Raw genomic sequence first — 26167 nt, 5'->3', positions numbered from 1 at the left:
CTGCCTAAAGAACTCGGATTTCTTATCTTAAGTTTTCACCCCGACTACGTGGCACTTCTTCGGGTGGAAATTTGAATTTTATTTTTCGTTTGGATTTTTTTGTTCAGACCTCGCGTCGGGACGACACCGGGCGTCGCTTCCGGTGGGACGACCTGTCCGGTCGCCAGGGAAGCAGGACGCCTTCGCGACCCGGAAGTCCTGGAAGAAGAGGATCCTTGCGGCCACCTGAGATGCTCGTCGTCGAGTCCGGGCCGCATCGGAGGATTCCCCGGAGACGCCGGACGTCGCGACGACGTCGACGAGAGGAGACGCTGCGGAAGGAGTAGCGCGGATTACGGCCGAGCCCTCGAGATGGTCGTCAGGACTCTGCTCCTCGGAGTAGTCTTTCTCGTCACACCAGGTAACCCGAAAGATCCGACAAACTGTAAAGCGCTGAAAATTCCAAAAACCTCAATTAAAAAAAAATCCAATAGAAAAAAAAATTAGCAAATTATGAAACACCGACAATATTCGAAAATATAAGGAACCTCCCGAAACGTCCAAAAATGTCTGAAAAGCTGGAAATCTCTTGTAGGAAAAAAAATACTATTTATTTCTGAAAGAAAATTCCACAGATTTAAAATAACATTTTCTGGAGCGATTAAAAAAGCGCTGAAAATCCCAAAAACTTCAATTAAAAAAAAATAATCGAAAGAAAAATTAGCAAATTATGAAACACCGACAATATTCGAAAATATAAAGAACCTCCCGAAACGTCCAAAAATGTCTGAAAAGCTGGAAATCTCTTGTACGAAAAAAAAAATACTATTTATTTCTGTAAGAAAATTCCACAGATTTAAAATAACATTTTCTGGAGCGATTAAAAAATTCTCGGGGAGTGGGAAGCTTTCCTTTGGGAAGCTTCGTTTCGGTACACCGAATAAGAAAAATCCTGTTACAGGGAAGAGAAATTTCTTGCAAGGAAATCCATGGACTTCCGGTTCCCGGCCACGCCCTCGGAAAATGAAGACAGCTTAAACCCCAAGGCGGGGGTGGTCGGCTTTTCGGGGGCGGCCGTGGGAAAAACGGGCGGAAAGGGGGTCGGGAAATTAGCGGAAAAGTTGTTTAATATAGGAAGTTCGTCCTAAGTCGAGCCGCCCCTTTCTGCCTTTTCCGCCCTTTCTTCCGGGCGGCGCTTTTCCGCCCACCCTGGCGCGGCGCCATTGTGATCGCCACTTGCACTTGCCAGCCGGCGAACTTTCCGGCATTTCCTCCCGTAAATTATTTATCCCGCTATTATTTTCGGCCCGGCCTTCCGCTCGAACTGGAAATATCGAGAAGAATTGAATAACGCCGAGAAACGCCCCAGGAGGCGTGAGCCCTGACAGAGAGACTCTTGAAAGGGCTCCTAAAAAATTCCCCAAAAAATTTCAAAATGAACATTCCTCTATTTCATCCCATTCTCTATCACAGTGGAATTAATTGATGAAGCATGAGAGTTGGCATCAACGTTGAGAGCCGTTTAGAATTTTTTATTCTTCGCAGGGAAAATGTGTCGAATTTTCGGAGGATTGCGATTTACCAGTAAATATGCAAAAATATGAAAATGGGCATTTTCAAACTTTCTGCTGCAAGAAATGTGACGGCGATGCTGTAGGTCTGAATGATGCTGAAAAATCAGGATTGTTAGGGAATGATATCCGTTCGTCATTTCTAACTCTTTGGCTACTAAGAGCGTCTAAAGGCGCCCGACGTTTGGTCCAAAATTGCCTGCACGGTCAGACGAATTTCGCCCATATGTCGAAACGGCTCCATGTTCAAAGGGTTAAGGAGGTTTGAGGATTTCGAGCTTTTTAGGGCGCCTCTTCGGGGGGCAACGATCTCGTCTCGGCTTTTTTTCGGGGATTTCGAGGACCCGTTCTAAGTGGGGACTCCCGATATCAGGAAAACGCGACATCGGCAGATTTCGATATCGATATCGGACGGCGGTATAATCACCCGAGCACTGGCGGTATCGATGATCCGAGTTTCATGACACGGCGGACCGGCGCAACATTAATTTGATGAAACCCCCGAATGAACCCCCTAAAAGCGACGAAAGGGGATCGTTTCGATCGGTCAGCTCGTCCCGAAATATCGAACGAGCTTTCGAGCAACATTTTGCGGCCGTCCGTCCGTGCGAGCGGTTGTCATCGTTATGAGGTCCCATTAAACAGGAACATCAACCAAAAAAAAAAAAAGAAAATACATACAAACTCCCAAGAACCCCTAAAAATGCATCAGGCGTTTACGCTTAATCCTGCCCCTAGAAAAAAAAAAGGAAATAAATAAATTTCATAAATTCGGCTCGTGGAAAATCGAGCTAAAAATTGAATCGATAAATCCACGCGAGAGCCGTTTCTTCGGGTTTTTTTTTTATTTATTTTTTATTCGCGGAAAATCGAATCAAGCTTGCGGTACAGGGGGAGAAGAAAGCTCGTTAAACCCGGCGAAACTCCGCGACATGCCGTTAACAGTTAATGGCGTTACACGTCGGAGCGGCGGCTTCTTTGACGTTCCACCTGTAAGGGGTGGCGGAAAGGGTGGAACATTGATTATCGGAGGTCGAAGAGGTTGTGGAAGTTCCCTTATATGTGGCGACAACTGGTATCACACGAGTAACCTCCTACTTGGGAGGAGGGGACAACAAACTTTGCCGAACTAACGTAATATCACGTGGGGGCATTAGGGAGCTTTCGGCTGCTGCTCCGAGCTTTTCCTCGTGGCTTGAATTGCTTTCCTTGGGATATTCTATCGTTTATCAATTTTTAAGAAAATGTCAATAATACCCTAATTTGAAAAAATGAATACCCTCGGTGCTTTCTCCCACGTGTTAAATCTCCTCGTTTAAGGGTAAGCGAAAAACGTCGAGGAACTTGATCGACGTCGGTAAAGAAGATTCTTCTAAATGTCTACGTTGGCGACTGATTTGAGGGGGCTTTCACTTCCCCTTAAACAGCAGTCCTCTTAATAAACAATTTCTATTAAAATACCGACGTCAAAATTGTGAATAATAAATAACGTACGAGCTTTTCCTCGTGGCTTGAATTGCTTTCCTTGGGATGTTCTATCGTTTATCAATTTTTAAGCAAATGTCAATAATGGAATAATTTGAAAAAATGAATTCCCTCGGTGCTTTCTCCCACGTGTTAAATCTCCTCGTTTAAGGGTAAGCGAAACACGTCGAGGAACTTGATCGACGTCGGTAAAGAAGATTTTTCAAAAGTCTACGTTGGCGACTGATTTGAGGGGGCTTTCACTTCCCCTTAAACGGCAATCCTTTTAATAAACAATTTCTATTCAAATACCGATGTCAAAATTGTGATTAATAAATAACGTACGAGAGACGGCTTTTCTCGGTGGCCCTGTTTTAAGGGTGTAGAGTACCTCGGATATTTCGAGAGACCACTAAAAGAGGCATTTTTCATTTTTCCAGGTTTCTGCCACCAGGACGCGGTGCACATAACGGCCATCCTGGGGGAGAGTGTCGTATTCAATTGTCACGTAGAGTTCCCGGGTGAGCACGCGGTGCCCTACGTTCTCCAATGGGTGAAGAAGGTAGGCGAAACGGTACGATATCGGACGACACCCTCTCCGCTCTCTATATCCGTGAGTTGAAGACACGGGGCCCCGCTTTTCGAAGGCCCGCCCCTGTCGATCCGACTCGTCTCTTGGAAGTAAAAAAAATTTTTTAATAATTTTTCTAACGAAATTTTTCCAACAAACTTGGTCGTCAAAAGTGAGATAAAAGTCAATAATCCGAGAAGGTTTTTAGGCATTTTTCCCTTATGATTCATAAATGAAAAACGAGTCCGTACCAAGGGGGGGCCCAGAGCGGGGCACCCATTGACGTACGTTTACATTTGTTATTAAAAAAAAAAATGGAAAGTAAGAAAATATGGAAAAAGCATCGCAATGCAGCTTTTACAAATCGGCATTCCCATGAGTTGACTTGCCGGATGTACATACGAGTTTTCTGACCTCGCCACACGTTTTTTAAGCTTCCTTGCTTGCGTACCGAGTAAAGCCGGCAAACGAGACACGCCGCGCGGAATTTCTTCATAATTATTTCCGATTTCCTTTACCTTATGTACAAATTACTTTTACATGGTTTCTCGTAAAGCTGCGCAAGCGCCCGTAGTCTCGTATAGACCTGCCGATTGGTGTTACATTTTGTATTACATACGTATATTTATTCTATACATTTATACATGTATGATTTCTGATTTCGTTGCTGTCTTTGAGAGACGTTGTATGCCGATAGCTGTTATCTGTTGACGTACGTTCCCATCCAATCCGGACTGGAGAGAGCAGAGCTTGTCCGATGTGCCTAATGTTAAAAGTATATCGACATCCTAAATCTATATCACGCCCGAGAACACTTGCGGACCTTTCTGACACCTTCTCGTGTCAAGTGTGTTTTTTACATCCCCTCGTTACTCACGTACTAACATGTGTGCACGCTCTTTTGGGGAAAGGCGCGGATTTAGACTCATCCGATTGTCAATTACCAATTATCACGGTCCTCGGGTCCTCCATTGTCCCTCTCACCTACTCACCCACCGATTCTGGAATTGTTTAAATTTTCTGGCATTTTTACCTCTCTTCTTTCCGCCTAAAAAAGAAAAAAAACAATCTCCTACTCGAGCTACTCCGCACTCGATCCGGTCCAAGCAACGATATTAATTTCGATAATGAAAAAATGGTCAATATTAAATTTCCGCATCATCTCTGTATGCAAAAAACGCATTGTTCCCAAGTCGCCGAATTTTCCAGAGCAGCCGAAATTGATTGATAATTATTTTAACAATTTTTGTGAATTTCCATCCGCGTCTCTTAGACTTTCTCGAGAGGGTCGAATCGGTCTAGGAAAATCGCGCTTGCGCATTTCCATCGGTGGGTGAGAGTCATCGATCGATGCATTTTCAGCACTTCCTGTTTGCCGTGGAAGACCGAAAAAAAAAACAAAAAGGGTAGGAAATAAGAATTGGGGGAAAAAAGAAATCTCAACAAGCCTCGTCTCTAAACTCTCGAACTCCGGCGCTTCGCATGCCAGCACGCCTCGTAACTTGCACTTTTCCCGGCGCTTTTGTCAGAGTTTTCCGACCCTAGATCAGCGACATCTTCCGGGCATATCGGCGGTATCGGCTCTTCAGAATGCATCGAGCAATTACCGGAGACAATCGCGAAGTCGCGAGCAACTTGTTGCGCCAGTCGAGAGGGTCTTCGGCGCCGTGTAAGCAAATCTTGATTGAGCCTCTCGAAGGAACGTCACGTATTTTCCGAGGAGGTAGGAAGAGGTCTGGAAGAAAAGCCGGCAGGAAAAGAAGAAGGGCAAAAAGTGTCCGCCGACAAATGAGAAGGAGAATTCCCGAGGCCCAGGTCCCTCGGAGCGTGAAAAATGCCGAAAATCCTAGCCCCGACTTTCTGTCGAATTACCCGCAAGGCCGCAACTTCTGCCGGTAATTCGGTATTAACGCCGCAACGACCGGCCGAACCGCCTCCGAGTACAGGCCGTGTTTAATCAATTGATTAATTGATTAATTGATTTCGTAGGGCAATAACAATTACCTGCCGTCCAATCGAAATCACGCCAATCATTGCGCCACTCCGGGTTGACGTGCGGTCCACATATTGCGCTAATTTTCCCCGCGACGCGCGCCATTTTGCCTGGAATCGACCGCGAGATTCGAATTGAAAACAAATGGCGACTCGGTCTGTGGAAAATTCCTGGACAAAAAAATGGGAGATGGACCCTTAACCTGTATTTTTTACTTAATTTCAATGGATAAGGCCGTTAGAAGTAAAAAGTGGCACCCTTGGTGGACGTCGGCATCGGCTGCAGGTCACCGGGGGGGTTTTGTGGATGTAGCCATTTTTCCCTCCGGCATTCCGTTCCCCGAGACATTTTTTCTCTCCCTGGTCGCGTCTTTCCGGGGCTTGAAATGGGGGTTGTAGCTCGGCGAAACACGGAAACGAGTTTTATTTGCCCCGCGAAGAGACCCGTCGTTCCGGGCCGCGACGAGAGTGGCATAACGGTAGGTGAACAAGGTTCCGGGATGAAAGAGAAGACCCGCATAAAATTCCAGCTATGAAAACTCTCGCGTGTGCGCCCACGCGTGTGCGCGCAGGCCGTCGTGAAGCGGGACATTCCTGATTAGATTACGGCTAGCCGGCCGCCTGGTGCATGTGCGCTGTAAAACGTAAATTACGGGGCCGCTCCCTGAAAATGGAGGCCGCGACTGGTTACTTACAATTATGAAATACCCGCCGGACAGCGTTCCGACCCGCGCCATTCGATAGAGCAGTGAAAAAGACAGGGGGAAAGTCCTGAGCAGTTTTTCGATCCGACCACCCGTTTTCGAGTTATCGAGGATCGGAAGTGATCGGCCGCCGACGGTGGGCGTGGCTTTCGGCGACGCGCCACGCCCACCGCTCGCCACGCCTTCCGGAGCTCGCACCTGATTCGCCAGTTTCAGTGACCGATAACTCAGGAACGACTGGTTATTTCGAAAAGTCGCTAAGGGCTTCTCGCCTTGGTTTTCCCCGTTTTCTTCACCGCGGGGGGTTTTAAAGCGGAATCGCGACTTGCCGCGAGCTCTAGGTGCGACAACGTAAAACGTAAATTACCGCAACTCCCTCCCAGAATAGGAAGACGGTACATAGGCGACCGGGACGTTACCGTACCCCACATTTGCCCGTGCACTCTGTACATACACACACAAGTTTATGTGACGCCGTGCTTACGTATGTAGGCGATAATATACGATGTTTACAGCGCAGTCGTGAGTCGCGGGAAATGACGGTGTTAAAAGTACAGTGGCTTTGCAATGCGGGGGTGTGTTCCATGTGAACGGGTGAATTCACCCCCCCGTATCCGGGGGCAACCTGGAGGAAACCTCACACAAACTAAAATATTTATGCAAAATATCGGCGCGTATGAATTCCCTTCAATAAATATGGTGCAAATGCAATCGAACATAATATGTATCGATCTGTTAGCTAATTAATTTATGCAAAAGCTAATATTTCCGTGGGTGGAAATGATTATTATTCCCGGAAACGCAGCGAAAGGGGTGGAGCCATCCCTCGGGAACTCCCGAACAACGTCCGGTGCAATTTTTCCAGGATGGAATGCGCGCTTTTCCCATGGGGTTAAATTTTTCAACGACATTACCACCCCCTCGCCCCCCTAACCCGTCTTCCACCCAACCCCCCCAGGAAGAATCGGGGGTAGTTAGTATCCACTTAAACGAGAACGATACTCCGGAAGCTGGCAGGAATTCGATTTCAGAACGAAAGTGGTAGGGAGGAGGGGGACTGGGGGGGGGAGTGAGTTCCCTAGGGAATATTCCTCGCATCCGAGGTTTCCGGGGCCTCTGACTCTTTTTCACCCTCGGGAGAAACAAAAGATCGACGTTAATTAGTGCGCGATCGTCCAAAGCGAGGTAGAAAATTGATGGGGCGGGGGGGGAGGGGGGCGAAGGGGTTAAATCCTCCCTTGTTTCGATCCCTTTCGTTTTTCTCCCCGGTTTTCCGATTTTTCTCGACCGTTCCTGCACCTCCACGATTCTTCTGGGTGGTTTGCCCCTCCTCCCCCCGATGTGATTTTTCGAGTTTCGGTGAACTCGCATTTTCCTACTTCGATGACACACCCCTCCCCCCCCCTAATTTTCCCCGATTTCCCGAGAATTTTAATTCCACCCTTCCGACCCAGGAGAGTACTCCGAGAAATAAGTAAATCCAGGTGTTAATTAGGGAGACCCTTTCAAGTGAGATCTGAGACTGGGGGGCGGGGGGGGGGACCACCCCGTTCCTAATTTCCAGGTTTCTCAAGAAAATCCACTTTCCGCCCGCTAATTAGTAATTCTAAAAACCCCGTCGATTCCGTCGAAGTGCTCGATCGAACCCTCGGGCACGCACTTTCCATCGCCCCCCTCAGTGGAACAAATGGGGAGGGGGCGGATAATAATTCCCGCCCGGGGGGTTGGGGTAGGGGGTGGGATAAAATGCGGACGTTAATTAGCGCGATCACTCGAGTCGGAGATAAAAATCGAGAAAAGGCAGGGGAAGCCGACAATCCTCCATTGTCCCGCGATCACGCACTTACCCCCTTCCCCACCNCCCCCCTCCTGGGACTCGGCCTTATTATTCCGCGACACCCCCCCACCCCCCGGGAGATTACCGGGACGTTTAATATGGCGTCGTTAGAGCGGCCGCGCAAAATGCAAATTAATGCGTTTCGCCTCCATAACGGGGCGCCAACCCCCGTTGTCTCGTTTCCGTCGTTAATCCGCATCTCTGTGCGTTAACGTATGTCGCGACCCCCCCCCCTTCCCCCCCTGGGGGGATCTTCCAAATGAGATCGGAGGATGACACGTTTCGAGACATCCCTTCTCCTGTCTCTTCCCGGATATTTACAATGAAGATTCCCTGCCTGAATAATTTATCTAATGGTATCTTAAGTGAGACGAAGGAGGGCTAGGCTCCGACTTTCATGGTGTTTGCATTTTCTTTTTTTTTTTTTACGTCCTTTGGGGGGAAGTAACCCGGATTTCCGGAGCAGAGCGCCATTCCTCGAGGCTAGACGCAGGTTTTCCCAAAATTCTGGGGATTTCTCGGTCGAGGTTTTCCCCGGCAAGTGGAAAACTGCAATGTCGGTAAGTCGGCGGAAAACGTCACCGCGGATCCCCCGGCGAACGAGGAGCCAATTAGGCGCCTTAACGAGGGAGGGGCGAGGGTAAATGCACGGGAGGTGCAGTGGGGGGGTAAAGGGTTGGTAACCCTGACACAGTTGAGACGCCACCCTCGCCCCACTGCATTATGTATACGACCTCCTAACCGGGCGGACCGGTGGTACCACTGCCCCCTCCCCAGACTGTAACGTCATCCCCCGGAGATGTCCCTTGCAGAGACCACCAGGTCAACCCCTTCCCTCCACCTATCGGCCTGGAATTAAAATAAGGAGATTTATTCGGAAAGGTTGCCCCTCATTTCCAGAGTTTTTCCACATTTTTCCAGATTTCTAAGATCTTCATTCTCGGGTTTATCTTGACATGACCCAAGGATCCGATGACGTTCACCTTTACAAGGGATGTTAAATATAAATAAATAATTAAATATACATGTATTAATATTAATAGTGGTATTTTAATATTCTCGAATTGATGCAATGGGTGGGGGATATCCGGTCCGTGGGTGGACAAATGTCATTTCCATGTCCGCCGATGGTACATGGTCAATGTGGAGACTTACAGCAGTCGGGTCAGTAGGTTCGCCCGATGCATGTCTGTGTGGGTGGAGGCATACAGGTGCATACAGGTGTACACAGGTGCGTATATCGATTCGCACACTGCCGCAGACCTCATTCCACACACTGTTGCGTCCGTGCATATTTTCAGGCGGGTGTTGACCCACACACTGGAACACGTACCGATGCATGTCCTGGTGCATCCTGATGCACCGACCTGCATACATGACCTCGAACACGTCACTGCGGTCCAAAAGCGTCCGGGAGACGAACCGTGTGTGGGTTGTACGCGGCTGGATGGGTGGAAAGTGGGTGGGCGGGTGGAAATGTGGGTGGGTGGCGGTGGGGTCGGACCATCGTAGGTCGGGTGAAACGACGGTCTCTGTCCTATTTTTAAGCCACCTCCGGGTTAACCGGCTGACTTCCAATCGATATCGGCCGCTCGGTGTACCTCGAAATCGGTCACCTCCGGGGGCGAGCGTCCCCCGGGGGGTGCCACCCCCAAATCGAGAAAAAATCTCGCCCGAGTAATGGAAACTCCCCGACGAAGCGATGAAAATGTCATGAAACATGAGGATATAAACAGAAATGACGTCGATTGACCGGGCTCCGATTTTTGCCCCCCCTTAATTCCACCCCCTCCCCTCGCCGACCGACCGCCTTCTCGAGGAAGAGCCCTAGGTCGGTCGGATAATGAGAAAAGTTGCATATTAAAAAGGAAATGGAGTCGGCGGGGGGTCCACTTTGCGATCGGGCGGATTAGGGGGGTGGAGAATCGCCCCCCTACGACCCCCCTTAATATCTGGCGATCTGGCGGAAATAAACTCGGATTTGAATCGGACTCCATCGGCGCCGGTTAATAACCATCCCGGATGTGGTTAATAACCACCCCTGGATGTGGTTAATCGTCGGAGGGGGAGGGGCTCGCGTTTATTACGGGTCTTGCGTCCCTCGGGGTGGAGTGCCGGGTCGCGGGGGGTCGGCGGGCCGCGCGGGGGCAGATTGTAGGATAGAAAGGAGCAGAAGCGGAGGCGCCCGAAGGATTTGAGCGTCTCGTTAAAATTCAAACGTTATGAGCCGGAGGTGCCGGCAGAAAGGAAGCACGCCTCGGCAAAGTGGGACGGAGCTCGATGGGCGACGGAATAAAAGAATGCCCTCGAGACCCCCCGCGAGCCGTAAAACTGTCGAGTTCCCTCTGAAAAGAAATTCTCTATTTAATTAAAATCACATCTCGCGTGTACACGCGCCCCCTGTAAATACGCCCTTGTGCCGATGCCCGTTAAATGGTCCTTGGCGGGACCCTGAAGAGACCTCCACCCTGAAGACCCCCCGCGAGGATTGCCGATCTCACGAGCGACCTCCTCGTTTCCTCCTGAAATGAAATTAAAAAAGCAAATGGACGTGGATTTTAAAGGCGATTTAATCGTAAGGGGAGATTTCTTGGATCAATGTCCTGAGACTTTTTAATTGCGCCCTCGAGGCTTAATAGGGGTGATATTAATTTATTGGAGCGGGTTTTTTAAGCTTTTCATAGTTCTTTTCCGGGGAATGTCGACGCGTTTTCCCACTTTCGGGGGGTGGATTTTGTCCTAGGGGATGATTGGCGGATTAATTCCGGAGGTTCCGTCAACCCCTGGAATCGGACTCGGCACTTTCGGGTGTTTTCCTTACATTTTTCCGAAGGGTCCTTCATTTTCGAGGGCCATGGCACGCTCGAGAGCTCCGGGGCCGGAAAAGGGGTTGATATCCCTCGGAATAAGACGACCGAGGGGTGGCTTTGCGTAATTTAATGACACAAATGGAGACACGAGTCAATTGCGCAAACACTCGCGACTCTTCCTGCAATTCAATTTCCTGGAGCCTCCACCCTCGTCTTGTCTTGCCCCTTCGCTCCCCACCACCCCCTTCAACCCCCTTCAACCCCAGAAAACTGCACAAAGACGTCGACAACGAGCACAGAGATTTAATATGAAATATCCCTCCATATCCAGGCCCGAAAAAGTGATTAACAAAAAACGCGACTTTACGACGGAAAAGTTAGAAAAATTAAAAATATAATTAATACCCAATTTTGCCCGGAAATAATTGCAGTTAATATCTGACCCCCTTGTTTTAGGCAGAAGAGGGTCCTGAAGCGCAAAATAAAGTACCTAGGTAATTTGTACGGAAAGTTCGGAATTTCGAAAAATTCCGTAGGGAATTTCTTTTCACTCGGTGGAAAAGGGAACGAAAAAAGGAAATATCGGGAAAATGGAACTTCTACGGTGATGAAGATTTTATTAATCCAGTGGAGATATTTCGGCTCCGGCGAACGGGCTCGAAAGCCCGTTCCCAATTTTGGTTTCCATTTTCGAAAAGCACTCGGAACAACGGGCGGATTACGCGGAGCGGTTTCCGGGAAAGCGTTTCGGATTGCGCGGCCGGCTTCGCGGAAGGGGTTGCGATTCCGGGTCGCAGGTGCGGAATCGATACCCGCGGCAGGTCGCAGGTGCACAATTGAAGGGCCTTTGCAGAGGCAGGTTTAAAGACGACGTGTAAACGCGAGTTCCGAGGGATGCGGCCTTAAAGATTTCAATAAAACCGCCCCTTGAACCTGCATCGAGCACGCGGGATTATTATTCATGTGAACGCGTATATGGCCGTAAACGGAGCGAAAAATTAAATGGAAATAGACTCAGACTCGATGGAAACAAATTCCCTACCCTGCCGACTTCATTCTCCCCTGATAACAACCCTTCGCCAACCCCTTCGGCATTGCCGACCAAATTAAAGGGGCCGAAGTGTTTTGGGTCCCGGCGGAAACAAGGGCTGCGACCCCGGGGGTTGATTTCCGATTTTTGACGTTTCTACGATGAAAATTGAAAAAGGGCTTGGAGAAACGACCAGGGGATTTTTTGCTTATTATTGAAAATAAGGGGAGTGAAAAAAAAATAGTGGAGGTGGTTGGGCGCGAACCTGCGCCCTATTTGGCCGAGGCAGAAGTGTTGTTTAATGATAAATTACTGGAAATGAAGAAACAGCGTGGAAAACCGCCAAGTGGAATTTTTTGTTTATTATTTATGAGACTGGAAAAATGAAGAAAAAAAAAAATAATTGCAGTTGGTTGGGCGCGAACCTGGACCTCTTTTTTGTCGGGCAGGAGTGCGGCTTAATCATGGCGCGGGCGTTCCTCGTCGGTTTTCCGGAAAGCAGGCGATCGATCGGCGTTAATTCCGCGCGATTTTCACGCTAGACAATTACCCTGGAATTGCCAAAGTGGAAACTTCCCACGGGCCGGCGGACAATAATGCATCTGCTTGTCGGGTGCATGACAACGGGGTCATCCCCTGTCGGCGCAGTGCTGCCCCGTTGCCGACAATTGGCCCTTTCTTTCGCCATTTTCCCCACTTTCCCCATTTCCTCCGATTTCCCGGCGAATTACGGCTTAATTTCCATTCCGATTCCGCGTGGAAAGTGCCGCGAATCGTTACTCTCGGTACCCTCGTTAATTTTTTCCTTATTTCTAATTGTCACCAATTTCTTTTTTCGTTTTCTTCTTCGAACGCGGTAAATAAAAACGTTTTAAATTCTCACGAGGAGGAAAAATGAGCGTATTGAAATTATAAAGGGTAGGAAGCGAGTTCTCGTTTAATGAGTTTCCCGCGTGTTGTTTCCGGATTTTCTTTACCAGGCATAATCCTGCCCAAATTGGGGCGAGAACTTTGTTTGCCGAATTTCCCGGCCCCAACGGCACTCCGAAATATTCTACGGGAAAGTCGACCAATCAGGTAACGAGTGTACCGAGTCAATTAATCCATTCCGCGGCTTCTTGCTGGATCAACATCGATGTTGGATTTTGCGAAATCTAGTCGCCACTCGGATATTCGCGGCCTCAATTTTCCGATGCGAAATTCCCCATGAAAGCAAATCTGCTAATTTGCAACATGTTCCTCAAATCCAGGTCTAACAAGAGAAAATACCCGAAAAAGACATCCACGGTGAATTTGGCATCCCCACGTGGATTAAAGCAAAAAATATTTAATTCCACTACATTGTCGGACTTCCGTAGACCGGCACAATCCCCATGAAAAATCGAATCGAAAACCCCTTTTGCAAAATTTCCCACGACCAATGCTTCTCGAGATATTCGGCATCAAAGCCGACCAATCACAGCGCGTCCTGTGGAGTGGAGGGGCGGGGCCTGAACATCTCGCCGACACGCGATTGGCTCGCCTTTGAGGCAGAATATCTCGGCTCGGAGCAATCTCTCAAAGTCGTGCGACAGAACTTTTCGGCTGGATTTTTTCCTCGCAAGATGATGGAATTGTTGAAAACGCCATCGGAGGGAAAATTAGTACCGATGAGGAATAAAATCTATCTGCAAGACAGAAAGAGGGCAACTGGAGGCACGAGCAGGCATGCTTTGGAGGGGTGGATCGTAGGTGAACACGGCAGGGGTGACAACCCTTGAACGCCCCCAGCGGCGTATAGCGTTAGCAGCCCCCAGTGGCGTATCACCCCGGAGGAGGGTGAGAAAAGCAGGCAGCGGGCTCACTTCCCGAACAGAAGTACACTTCACCCCGTAATTTATATTCCAGTTTCGTGCACCCCTCGTCCGCTCCATAATTTCATACGCCCCTGGTCTTCGCAAATGGGCACGAAAACTCGCTTCTGATTCCGCTTTACAGCCCCGGGCTCCGGGGGCCCTCGACTTAAGGGGCGCTTTGATTTCTCGACGATTCGCTTTTCCGAATTTCCTTTTTCCCCTCCCCGGACTTACGTCACTAATTCCGGCGCAGCCGAGCGCCCGGAAATATTCCCCAAGTAATTCTACTTCCCTTCTGGAAGTGGCCCCCCCCTTCCCGATGCCACGCCCGAAGTAATGCCGAGAGATTTTCAAAAGCGGAAGATCCCTGCCAGGCGGCAGAAAGAAGAAGATGCGGTTTTAAATTTCGCTGAATCGCGGATTCCGGAAAATTCAGAGCTCGGCTCGACTCGAGGGCGGTTTTCCCGGCCCCCTTTTTCCCGACCCCTGGGTCCCCGAATTATTTCAAAATTCCTCCCCCAGTCTTTTCCGCTTTTCCCTTTCGCCCTGACTTTACTTTAAGGTTGCGCTCGGGCTTTGCTTTTATTTCCACCGGGGAAAGCGGAAATGAAATAAATGTCCTGTAAGGACCGCATGAAAGGACCCTCCGGGTGGTCCTCCGGGATTTCGCCCCTCTTCCCCTTTTCCGCAGACCCTGGCATCGCGTGCGTGGGCTAATTTAATGTTTTCCTTCGCGGGAATTAATACGTGCCTTCCCCGTCACGGAATGGCCCGACTTTTCCCCGGAAAATTCACACGCGAGGAAAGGAGGCCCCAGGGCACGTAAATTCAATTACACCCTCGACTGGATTGGCCGCTCCACCTCCACAGCCGCAAATATTAATATTATGTCTCGCGCCTCATATGCATTTGGCGGTAAGCTCTACCGAGTTTCTTAACACGTTGAGTGCGGCGTCGGTCCCTGGGGACCGACAGTGAACTTTCTGTCTGGGCGGCGTCGGTCCCTCGGGACTGACACGGCATCAAGAATCCTATATATAAAAAATTGTGCCGCCCAAACGGAAAGCTCAGCAAAATCGGTTCCGCGCTCAACGTGTTAAACCAGAATTTATTTTTTTTCCTTCGGAAAAACTGCAGAAATCGATTGAAAACTGGAGTTTATCGGCAACGAAGTGGGGAAAATCTCCTGCGGATTTCCACACTCGCATGAGTTTCGCGCCAAATGCATTTGTCTCGGGACTCGCGCGCGACCGTGTCTCTTTCCGGAAAATGTTCTTTCTGGAAATTACACCCTCGCCTGGATTGGCCGCTCCACCTCCGCCGCCGCAAGTATTAATATTATGTCTCGCGCCTCATATGCATTTGGCGCTAAGCTCTACCGAGCTTCTTAAACCAGAATTTATTTTTTTTCCTTCAGAAAAACTGCAGAAATCGATTGAAAACAGGAGTTTATCGGCAACGAAGTGGGGAAAATCTCAAGCGAATTTTCTTACTCGCATGAGTCTCGCGCCAAGTGCATTTGTGTCGGGACTCGCGCGCGACCGTGTCTCTTTCCGGAAAATGTTCTTTCTGGAAAATGAGTTTTACTTGCGAAATGAGGCTTTACATCGATTTAGGATGTTGGGAGCATCGGTGAACTACTTCACCTATGAGCTGGTACCACCCGTGTAGCTACACCCTGTAACTACCGCGACCAGCCGTACTGCAAGATGCAATTATCGGACGCGCAACATTTATTGGCCCGTTAATCACCGGCCGAACCTGCTCGAATAATCGTTCGGACATTTAACTGGCGATTAACAACCGCCATTGTTAACCGGGAACTAATGGCCCGAAAGATCTCGGTAAAAAAAGAGGGAAGAAATATATTAACCCGCGAAACCGTCCTCTTTGCCGAGTCGGAACATCGATCGGGTTCTGCACTTACTTGGACTGCATAATTACCGACTTTACTGGCGGGGAATTTCCGCGAAACTACGCCGCGTACCGTATATACACTCTCGAGTGTATATTATACGAGTATGCATAATTCATACAATATTTCTCTTAAAATTAATGGAGATACGCTAAGAGCCCCTTCCATGCGCCTCCGCTAAAAGAGGGAAAAGAAAGAAACCTCGACGTTAATAAAATTTCTCCTATTCGTACGAAATATTAAATAGAATTTCCGGGATATTCCCCCGCGACATGAAACATTTAATTCGGTACTCGAAGTTCTGTAGAGGGAGAGAAATACATTTTGACGTTTTAATTGTTGATATTTCTGTCTAATGGTTCCTAAATTCTCTGTCGTTAATATTAATTCCGTGTTGGGAGTATTTTTATAGATTCTTAGTATGACGTCTCCGGTTTATAGAGGCAGGTTGTCGAGTTCATAAGTGCGACTTGTCAATGGTACTTGTCCTTAGACGCAGCCGATAATAAGCTCTTTACTCGGAAAGGAAAGCTCTGACGGAAGCCTCGCGATTCATATCGTTGTACGTTTCCGAAACTAGGGCATTCTCGAAATAGAAACAGTCAACTGGGGCAGTCAATGCCCAACTGCAAACAGACGCACGCGGAATTGCCGGCGGATTCCGCGTGCGATTTTTCCGAAGGGTTTTGCCTCCCTCGCCATCTCGCCCTCGCTTTTTCTCGAATCTCCGCGCTCGCATGAAATAAAAAACCGCAAAAGAAAGACCAGCAGGGTGAAAAAATGTTTCCTCACGAATGTAATCACGGGCCACATTGTTATCAACGAACGCGGAAAAGAGATCCCGGATAGCGAAACATTTTTCCGCCATGCATTGTCCTGCATTTTAGACGCCCTAAGTTTGCCGTTGAAGAGAAAAAAAATATCGTATCGTAGTTTGGAGGTAATTAAAAAAAATTAAAAATCTCAATGCAACCCCCTGGTAGACTAATCACCTCGCTAACTTGCCTGTTATCATTCCATTGTATGTCGTCGCATTCGCGTTGTCGCCATTTTGTGTGTGCTTGTTGAAATAATGTGCATCGTGCCGCCGCGATTCGACGTGTGAGCGGAATTTAGATTGAAGAAAGATTAGCAATTTTAATTAATATTTTTATACCAATTAAAAAGCTCACCCTCGAAGCGGCGCATTGCCTCTCGATTTTGGACGACTTCCGGCGCGGGAAGAATTTCCAAATTATTAATCATAATTCCGGAAGTCGTCCGCCATGCAAATTAACAGCTGCACCCCTTTACCCGTCATCGTTCATACCTCGAAGAATCGAAAAGCTGGCGCCAAGGTAAACGAAAAGCGAGAAAATGGTCTCCCGAAATCACGAGAGACCCTCGACCTCGACCTCCTTTCCTTCCAGAAACGACCCTTCAGAATATCCCTGTTAATTCGATAATTCCGCCCTTAATGGCCTGATTTCGTGACCGAGGAGGAACTTTTAGAATCCAATCGTTCCGACCTCAACCTCGCTCCCTCCAAGAACTATCGAATTTTGATCGCCCTCGACCTCGTTCCCTTTTTCGAAATTACCTTTCAGAATTTCCCTACTCGGTACTTTCGCCCTTAAGTGAAACATGCCGTGACCAAAGAGCAGCCTTTAGAATGAAATCGTTCCGACCTCGACCTCGGGAGCTCTAAAAAAGAGTGTGGAATTTCGATCGCCTTGTTAACCCGTCTGATTAATTGGATATTCCCGTCCTTCCGCCAATTTTCAATTCAACTTCGACCTCGACCTCGCTTCTAATTTCGTAATCTTCTGGTTATTCCGACAATCCTCCCCCTAAAAAACGCGATCCGCGACCCAGTTAATTTTTTAATCCGACCTCGACCTCGGTCCGAAATTTTCAATTCAACTTCGACCTCGACCTCGCTTCTAATTTCGTAATCTTCTCGTTATTCCGACAATCCTCCCCTAAAAAACGCGTTCCGCGACCCGGTTAATTTTTTAATCCGACCTCGACCTCAGTCCGAAATTTTCAATTCAACTTCGACCTCGACCTCGCTTCTAATTTCGTAATCTTCTCGTTATTCCGACAATCCTCCCCCTAAAAAACGCGTTCCGCGACCCGGTTAATTTTTTAATCCGACCTCGACCTCGCTTCTAATTTCGTAATCTTCTCGTTATTCCGACAATCCTCCCCTAAAAAACGCGTTCCGCGGCCCACCTAATTTTTTAATCCGATCTCTACCTCAGTTCGAAAATTTCCTCGGAGGTCGAGGTTAAAGCCAAAAAGCCTTTAAAGGACCGCGCCAGCTTTTCGACCTTATTCGGCCCCACTGCGATCCCCCGTTTATGTTGCGTGTTGGTGTTGGTGCAAGGGGCAGGAGATACCGATATACATTTGGTACGAGTCGTATCCGACCCACAGCGGCGAGGGCTACGAGGGCCGCGTGTCAAAAGTCAACCCCAACTCCTCCTACGGGGTGGCGAGCCTCAACCTGACCAACATCCAGGAGACCGACCAAGGATGGTACGAGTGCAAGGTCGTCTTCCTCAACAGGTCGCCAGACAGCCTGAAGAACGGCACCTGGTTCTACCTGGACGTTCACGGTGAGCCTGGACTCCCTTCTTCCTCATTTTCAGGGTCAAAGTTAAGCGGAGCCAAAAAGCAAGTTAAAAAGAAAAAAAAATTAAAGGTGCACACTTCAAGTACGTATAAAGACGAAGAACGATAAAGGGGAAAAAAATTCAGGTGAAAGGTAAAGGAAATAAAGGGAAATTAAAATGTCCCAGCAGGAAGTAAAGGGGAGGCGAGACAAAAGAGGTTATGATTCAGGAAACAAGGGGGAAGGATGGGAAGAAAAAAAAATGAAATTTACTCGAGTGGCGGTTTTGGAGGGTGGACCAAGAAGAGGAACCCGACGTGGTCCAGGGAAGCAGGAAGGAGGGAAAGGACGATTCTTGTCTCCTTCTCGAGGACACCTAGAAGTGCGTCTTTCGACCGTGAAAAGAGAGAAAGGATCGGAAACGCTCTTTTTTAACGGATGCCCTCTTCGGCCAGGAGCTGGAGAAGAGGAAACGTGTCCAGGACTCTTCAGGGAGGACGAACCCTGGGTGTACCGAATCGTTTGAAAATTTTACAACAAGAATATGGAGTCTATAAGGAAGGTCCCGACTCTCATAAAATTTCATTTTTTATACAAAATTATAAAAAAGCCTATAAACAAATTGTTAGAAAAATTGAAATTTCATGAGTTTCAGGACCCCCCTTATAGTCTCCACATTCACGTTCTGAAGTTTGAAACGATTCGGTAAACTCTATTCGGAGAAAGGTTTCATAAACGACACGACGTGACGTCTTCGACGGCACTTTAGCATCCCCTTAAAGCCTGGACACGATGATTCTTCTTTCCTTCGGCCATTTTGGAGCTCTTCGTCGTCCTCTTCTGGGTCGGGAAATTTTTTTTCTCCACCGATGGTCGATTTTTTTTAACGTTTCATATTTTGCTTAATAGGTTTATTGATAGTTTTATGGATTGCTTCGATAAAAGAGTTGAACGTTGGAATTTCCAGCACCCCCCAGGTTTAGCATAACCCCTGAAGACATGATCTACGTGAACCTGGGCGACGCCATAATCCTGAACTGCCAGGCCGAAGGGACGCCGACGCCGGAGATGCTGTGGTACAAAGATGAGCACCTGGTGGAGCTGTCCGACACGGTTGGGATCTTCAACGACGGCACCGAACTAAGGATCTCCTCCATCAAGGACGAGGACATCGGCGACTACACCTGTCTGGCCAGAAATGGCGAAGGCCAGATCAGCCACACGGCGAGAGTCATCGTCGCAGGTGAAACCGCGGAAAAATTAATTTCCCCACTTTTTAAGTGACCTATCTCTATTTCTAATTAATCCCATAACTTCAATTTCCCTGATACTCGTCGAGAAAAAACAATCATTACGACTGATGCGATTCGCAAGATATTTATCTAGATAACAGTCGATAGTATATTTGCGAGGGAATTTTTTTTCTTATCAAGCATTGCTTATGGGGTTGCGATATATTTTTTTTTTTTCTTTGATGGTGTGACATTTCACGCGTTCCTTCAATTATGCTCAAGCGCTGTGTGTTATTTTCGCATTTTCGATTCGCAAAATATTTATCTAGATAACAGTCGATAGTATATTTGCGAGGAGGGAATTTTTTTTCTTATCAAGTATTACGTATGGGGTTGCGATATATTTTTTTTTTTTCTTTGATGGTGTGACATTTCACGCGTTTCCTTCAATTGTGCTCAAGCGCTGTGTGTTATTTTTTGTTTTTTTCCCGATCCATCGATTTCCTCATTACAGTCCATAATCGCATTACTTGGCCGGTCCATAAGTCTCTGTTTTCGGGATTAATCGCGTGCCAATTGTTACCGATGACCTGCCGCGTAATGGGATCAAGCACCAGAGTGGATTTCGATTGCAATTCGGATTCAATTAGCCGAAAGAACTGCAATTCTGACCGGGGCCGATGGAAATTTAACGGGTCACTCGTCCCTTATTTTATCAATAAATAAACGCAGAGGTGCCCGGTAATCTCGAAATGCCGATGCGCGTTGATGTTCCGCTCCGGGAGGTATTGGGATGCCGATGTCAAAAGCAACGAGTCGTAGGAAGGGAGGGCAATTTATTTGGCAGGATTTTGCCGAATCGCAGTTTCCCAGGGACTTCCTTTCCCCCTCGACATACTATTTTTCCCCGTTCGATTATTTAAAAAAAAAAAAGAATCGAATCCCTTAACAATTGCAATTATTTCCATGTCAAGCGAATCAGAGAAAGAGGTGAAATAATTCCAGATGACGAAGAGAGAGGATGTTGCGTTCCGTCAAATCTCGGATTTCGAGGGTTCCACGTCGATCCAACCCTTTTATTTCCTGGGAAAGACCACCTAATTGGCAGATTTCGCCCGAGGACCCGATCCTACTTATTCATCCCGAAAGTGTCCGCAGGGAACGGAACGGAACGGAGCTGGAACCACTTTGCCTAACGCGAGTTTTATCGCGCGCCAACCGGCCGAACTGAGAGAATGCACCGAGCCATAAATTTTACGAGCGCGCCGGAAAAGATGCTTCGTCCTCGAGGTGTCCATAAAATTTATGGATTAAGGGGCTAGAACTCGACTTGCGGCATTTCCATCTCGCGCGTGATGCGCCACTTCTGGGCCCGAACGCCGCAACCCAACACACGAATGGGTCTTTGAACCGTCGAGATCGGTCATCGGTATCCGGGATTTTCCGAGCCATCCGAAAGATTCGGAAAACCCCCTCATGGATTTCCACTTCCTTTCAAGATATCTGGTCGACCTTGATGTATATTTTTTGGATCCAAGATGGCGGGATGGATCAGATGGTTAAGGGGGTAGTCGAGTAGCGTGGAAATCTCAGGCTCCACGTTTCTGGTATTTTCTTCCCAGTCTTCAAATGATGGGATCAGCTGATCCGAAGTTTCCTTTGCAACGCGGAGAATCGTGGCTAAAATCGTCCTCAGCGGACATTAAAGCCTCCCCGGTGGATGCAATCCAGGAAAGTTTAGTGCGTCGCCTTTGAATATTTACAGAGCGCAGCTCCTTCCACTAAATGCATCCGAGGGTTGGTGGTTGCTCGATATACAGACGGGACGCACGTGTCCCTGCACCGTGGTGGTTCCAGGGTGCACCGGGGGGTGCATTCGGACCGCTTCCTGACTCGGTCGACACCGAGGAAGGCTCCCGCTTGTATGCATGCCCGTTTTGAATATCATTACCCTTGTTTCTGGAGGGCTGCCGAGAGGAGAACCCTGGCCGACCCTCGCGAGCTGCCTTTCGAGATCCCTCGACGTTTCAGACGTGCACTTTATGCATCAATGCACTCCGCGCTTTAGTCACGAGCCCACTCGAGGGCCGAGTGCCGTCCCACCGGGTTTGCCACGCTTTCCTTCCTCCTCCGCCCATTGAGATTCCGTCTTTTCGAGTCCTACCCTCCTCCGAATCCGCGCCCGATTATGCACCTTGACGCGCTCTTTTATCTCCGGTCGATATCTCCACTGGACCGCCATCGAAATCTGCAGAGATAGGCAAATTAGAGGTTAAAGACAGTCCCCAGTAGCGCTGTTGGATAGATGAGCGAAAAAGGCGACGGAAAGTCCTGAGCAGTTTTTCGCAATAATCAATAGTTTCCGAGTTATCGAAGATCAAAGACAGGCCAATCGGGAGCGTGAATCTCCTCGAAGAGTGGGGCAAGTCGCGCGCTGATTTGCTGTCGGCGGCGTGGTAGGGATACGCTCCGCCCACCGTGGCTTCAACTCGCGATAACTCGCTAACGGCTGATTATTTCAAAAAGCGACATAGGACTTTTCGTCTCATTTTTTCCTGCTCCAGCGACTGCGACTATCGGAAGCTGAATACATTAAGGTAGAGCAAGAAATCGGAGGGTGGAGGTATTTTTAATATAAAAAATCCAGAGTGTACGGTGTTAAAAGTGTGAGGGCATGAAAATATACGAGCCATTACAGGCTGAGCCGTCACGTACACCAGGAGGCACCACCCTCGGTCGACCATCTTCAGGATTTTAAAATTCATCCCTCGTCCTCTCCCGCGGGAAGCATCAGGGTATTCCTTCGGGAACACCGAAACACGAGCTCCCTTTAATCTCACTTCCAAAGCCCCGGCGAAAAGGGCCGTTCCGAGGACGCGCTTAAAACTTTCATAAACTCCCGGAAGCTGTATCGAGGAAGGATCCTGCATCCTCAAGGAGCGCCCCATCCTCGCTTCCGGTCTCCGTGGCTCGCCCCTTCTTTGTCGGTCTTTTCTGCACGAAGTGACGCTAAAAGGCTCCGCCGGTCCCCGTTTCCTTCGGGATATACCGCGGACCGACCTCGCTGCAGCTGCACCTGATATGAAACACCTTTCGCAGGATTTATTAGATCCCTGCTCCCTGAAATTGTTCCCGTTCTCTGAAACATGGCCCACGCGTCCTTTCGCCATTTAATTTCTTCTCCTCCCTCCCGGGACTTTAATTCCACTTTTTAGACTCCACTTCCACTTCCGGCGTTCGTTTCGCAGGTGGAGCCACCATCACGGCGCCACCGACGAACCAGACCAAGCAGGAGGGCGAGAAGGTGCAGTTCACCTGCGAGGCCAAGGCGATGCCAGGAAACGTGACCGTCAGGTGGTTTAGGGAAGGCGCGCCGGTGATGGAGTTGTCGTCTCTGGACACCAGGGTGTCCATAAGGACCGATGGCAGTCTCGTCATCAACCCTGCAAGTGCCGATGACTCCGGACAGTACCTCTGCGAGGTCTCCAACGGGATCGGCGAGCCACAAACCGCCAGCGCCTATTTAAACGTGGAGTGTAAGTGCGGAAGAGGGAAAACGACTTCAGGATCCTTTTCCAGAGTGTTAATGCCTCTTCAACCTCTTCAGACCCTGCCAAGGTGACGTTCACGCCGACCGTCCAGTATCTGCCCTTCCGACTGGCCGGGGTTGTCCAGTGCTACATCAAGGCCAATCCACCTCTTCAGTATGTCACCTGGACGAAGGACAAACGTCTGCTGGAGCCCTATCAGACGAAGGACACCGTGGTCATGAACAACGGCTCCTTGCTCTTCACCAGGGTCAACGAGAACCACCAGGGCAGGTACACCTGCACGCCCTACAACGCCCAGGGCACGCAGGGGAGCTCGGGCACCATGGAGGTCCTCGTCAGGAGACCTCCCTTCTTCATCGTGGAACCGGAACCCACCTACCAGAGGAAGGCTGGCGAGTCCGTTGAAATGCACTGCGTGGCCCAGGAAGCAGAAGGCACCCAGAAACCGACTATCCAGTGGCAAAGGGTGACGTCCATTTCTCAGTTTCCTCCACCTTCTTCGGGACCAGGACTTAAGGTGGGACGAATGTGGCTTCTGGAGACAAATCATTTGTAAACCTACTTTTCTCTTACCTGGATCCACCGAAACTTTACCACGTGGGTGTGGAAGCCTTGGGGAAGGTCCCGACACCCGTGAGATTTCCCTGGTTTACATTTGTTTATTAACTTCTTTTACAATCCGGTATATCTGGTTAAGGGATGCCACTTTCGTGTCGCCTTATGGTTTTAGGTGTTAGAGAAATGCAGCAGGATTTTGTCACTTTTTACCACTTTTCCTGCAGAAACACACCAGCGAGAAGATTCGGGGCAAAGCTGTTGGAGGGAACCTCACTATCGACGCCCTGAGGAGCACCGATTTCGGAACTTATCAGTGCATTGCTTCCAACGAGGTTGCTACCATCGTCTCCACGACTCAGCTGACCATCGAAGGGACCCAACCACATGCTCCATATAATGTCACCGGAACCGCCACGCAAGTTTCCGTCACCATCAGCTGGCTTCCAGGGTACTCCGGAGGTCCGGACTACAAGCAAGATTACACGATTTGGTAACAATCCATGGATTGTTTATCTCTAGTGGATCCTTGAACCTGCATAACATATCATATCGTAACATATTTTTCTTTGACGGTCCGTCTAAAATCCGTAACTTTGGACTTGGTGGTTTTGGGGGGAGATTTGATATTTCTCGGGGTAGAGAGTGAACCAGGAGGTGGATTTCTAGGTACAGGGAAGCTGGGACCTCGGAATGGACCACGATCCCGGTTACTCCCTCGGGAAGCACGACCGTCACCATCAGCAGACTGACTCCAGGAACCGTCTACGAGTTCCAAGTCGTCGGGAAAAATGCCCTGGGTGATGGGATGTTCAGCAAAGTCATCACCATTCGCACCTTAGGTGAGATGACTATCCCCGGAAGTGCCGGGAACTCGAGGACTTCCTTTTGGGGACCTTTGGCGCTCTTTTCGGGTTCTTGGGTTCTTTGGCTTCGGCTTTTTCTACTTATCGCGACCTGATAGAATTTCCTTTTAGAGCAAAATCCCTCGTGAAATACTGTTCTGACTTTTTACTGCCACACAGACCCTGGGCTTTCGAAATCCGGGACGTCGACCTCCAACTCTGGCGGACAGCACGGGGAACAGATCGGTAAGATCGTAGGTGATCGAATCGATCCAATCGATAGTCGAGAGACTGTGCATTTCATTTCAGGGATTTAGAAGTAATTTAATAAATCCCAGTCGGCGTGACTAATGGAATATTTACGACGAGCCGGTAAATTAGACACCTTAAACGAGGAGAATAAACGGAATTATAATTTTATCAAATTAAAATGATACTCGTTTAATTAATCAGGGAGGAAAATAATTGAAAGTGTCGTAGTGGGTTTTTTTTTTTTAATAATTGAATCTGTTCGGGGTTCTTGTTTTTCTCTCCTTGGCTTTCAATTTCAGAATTTCGCCGAATTTTCCCTACTTCCTTCTTCTCGTATCTGGTTCGCACTCTTCCTTCTATTTCTCCAGGCACTCCCTTCGCGGTTTTATTTTCTAACAATCTGATTATTTGATATTTAATTATTTCTCACAGGGAAACCCGGTCACCCTCCAGTTGCGCGTCAGAAAGGTATAGACTTTTGATTTTTCCCTCGTTTTTTAAGTTTCACGTCCTCTTCCGGTCTCTCTACGTTTACCTTCCTGATTAGAAATAGAAAAAGAGGTGAAATGAAATTTGTACCCCACTCCGTCTACCCGCGCCCTGATTTATTAATTCATAATTAATGCTTCGCAGGGGTGAAAAACGCTACCCAATTTCATTATTTCCGAAGAGAGTAATTAAGGAAAAGAGAACTCCGAGGGGAGATAAATTTGTTGGTTACTTTAAAACCGTGGAAAATTTTCCAAGGGATTTTCACAGTGGAGACTAGGGGGAGCGGAAGGTTTATTAAACATGGCACGAGGAGACAATTATTTCGGGGAAAAAATCCATTATTCCTGGGAGTAATTCGCCGAGCGGATTCGCGTAATCGGGGCGAGCAGTTTTCCCCTCCTTTTATTTCTTTTTTTTTTCCCCGCCACCCGAGGGCGTGGAAAGCTCTCTGCGAGCGATTTTTCCATGCGGCGGCAAATCAAGAAGGAAATGACCTCATACATTTTAAACGGGACCAAACGCTCGAAACAATTCACGCCCCGCTAATTCCGCAATCCCGGGGATCCAGAAACGCCGACCGAATTGCCACCAAGCCGCGGAAAATCACTTTATTCCCGGCGACAATTTCGTTACTCGTGTACGCAGCAAGCGGCCGCCATTTTGGTTCCCTCTCTTCTAACCCTGGTATCAAAAAAGGAAAAAAAAAACATATAAGGACGCCTAAAGCTTGGAAATAAAACACTACACCCCATGAAAACCTCAAAATAAAAATAGTCAATAGAATACCAACAAGTTTTTTATTAATTTAATTCCCTCGTACAGATATCAAACCTGACGATTTTCAACCGGGAATAACAAACCGCCTTGATGAAAAATCCCCGATTAATTGCAGTCGCTGTTATTTCCCTTCCTGTTTTCATCGAAGGTCGAAAGGAG

The 26167-nt window shown here is 48.4% G+C and overlaps 1 protein-coding gene across 1 annotated transcript in view; it reads left to right on the top strand.

The window, feature by feature from the left end:
- Positions 1 to 243: 243 nt before the first annotated feature.
- LOC105694895 (protein turtle) overlaps positions 244 to 26167 on the top strand; it is a gene marked incomplete at its 5' end in the record, with an annotated part of 38099 nt that continues 12175 nt past the window's right edge. The window contains 10 exons of the mRNA XM_012416029.2: positions 244 to 400; positions 3455 to 3588; positions 18083 to 18308; positions 19272 to 19547; positions 22785 to 23072; positions 23144 to 23553; positions 23870 to 24135; positions 24312 to 24484; positions 24668 to 24733; positions 25172 to 25207. Of these exons, the coding sequence (XP_012271452.2) occupies positions 244 to 400; positions 3455 to 3588; positions 18083 to 18308; positions 19272 to 19547; positions 22785 to 23072; positions 23144 to 23553; positions 23870 to 24135; positions 24312 to 24484; positions 24668 to 24733; positions 25172 to 25207 (2032 nt within the window). The remainder of the gene's footprint in view (positions 401 to 3454; positions 3589 to 18082; positions 18309 to 19271; positions 19548 to 22784; positions 23073 to 23143; positions 23554 to 23869; positions 24136 to 24311; positions 24485 to 24667; positions 24734 to 25171; positions 25208 to 26167) is intronic.

This window comes from Orussus abietinus, unplaced genomic scaffold, assembly GCF_000612105.2.
Source record: "Orussus abietinus isolate OABI.00-Male unplaced genomic scaffold, Oabi_2.0 scaffold27, whole genome shotgun sequence".
Lineage (NCBI taxonomy): Eukaryota > Metazoa > Arthropoda > Insecta > Hymenoptera > Orussidae > Orussus > Orussus abietinus.
The sequence above is the reverse complement of the archived record's forward strand: the minus strand, read 5'-3'. Positions and strand labels throughout refer to the sequence as shown.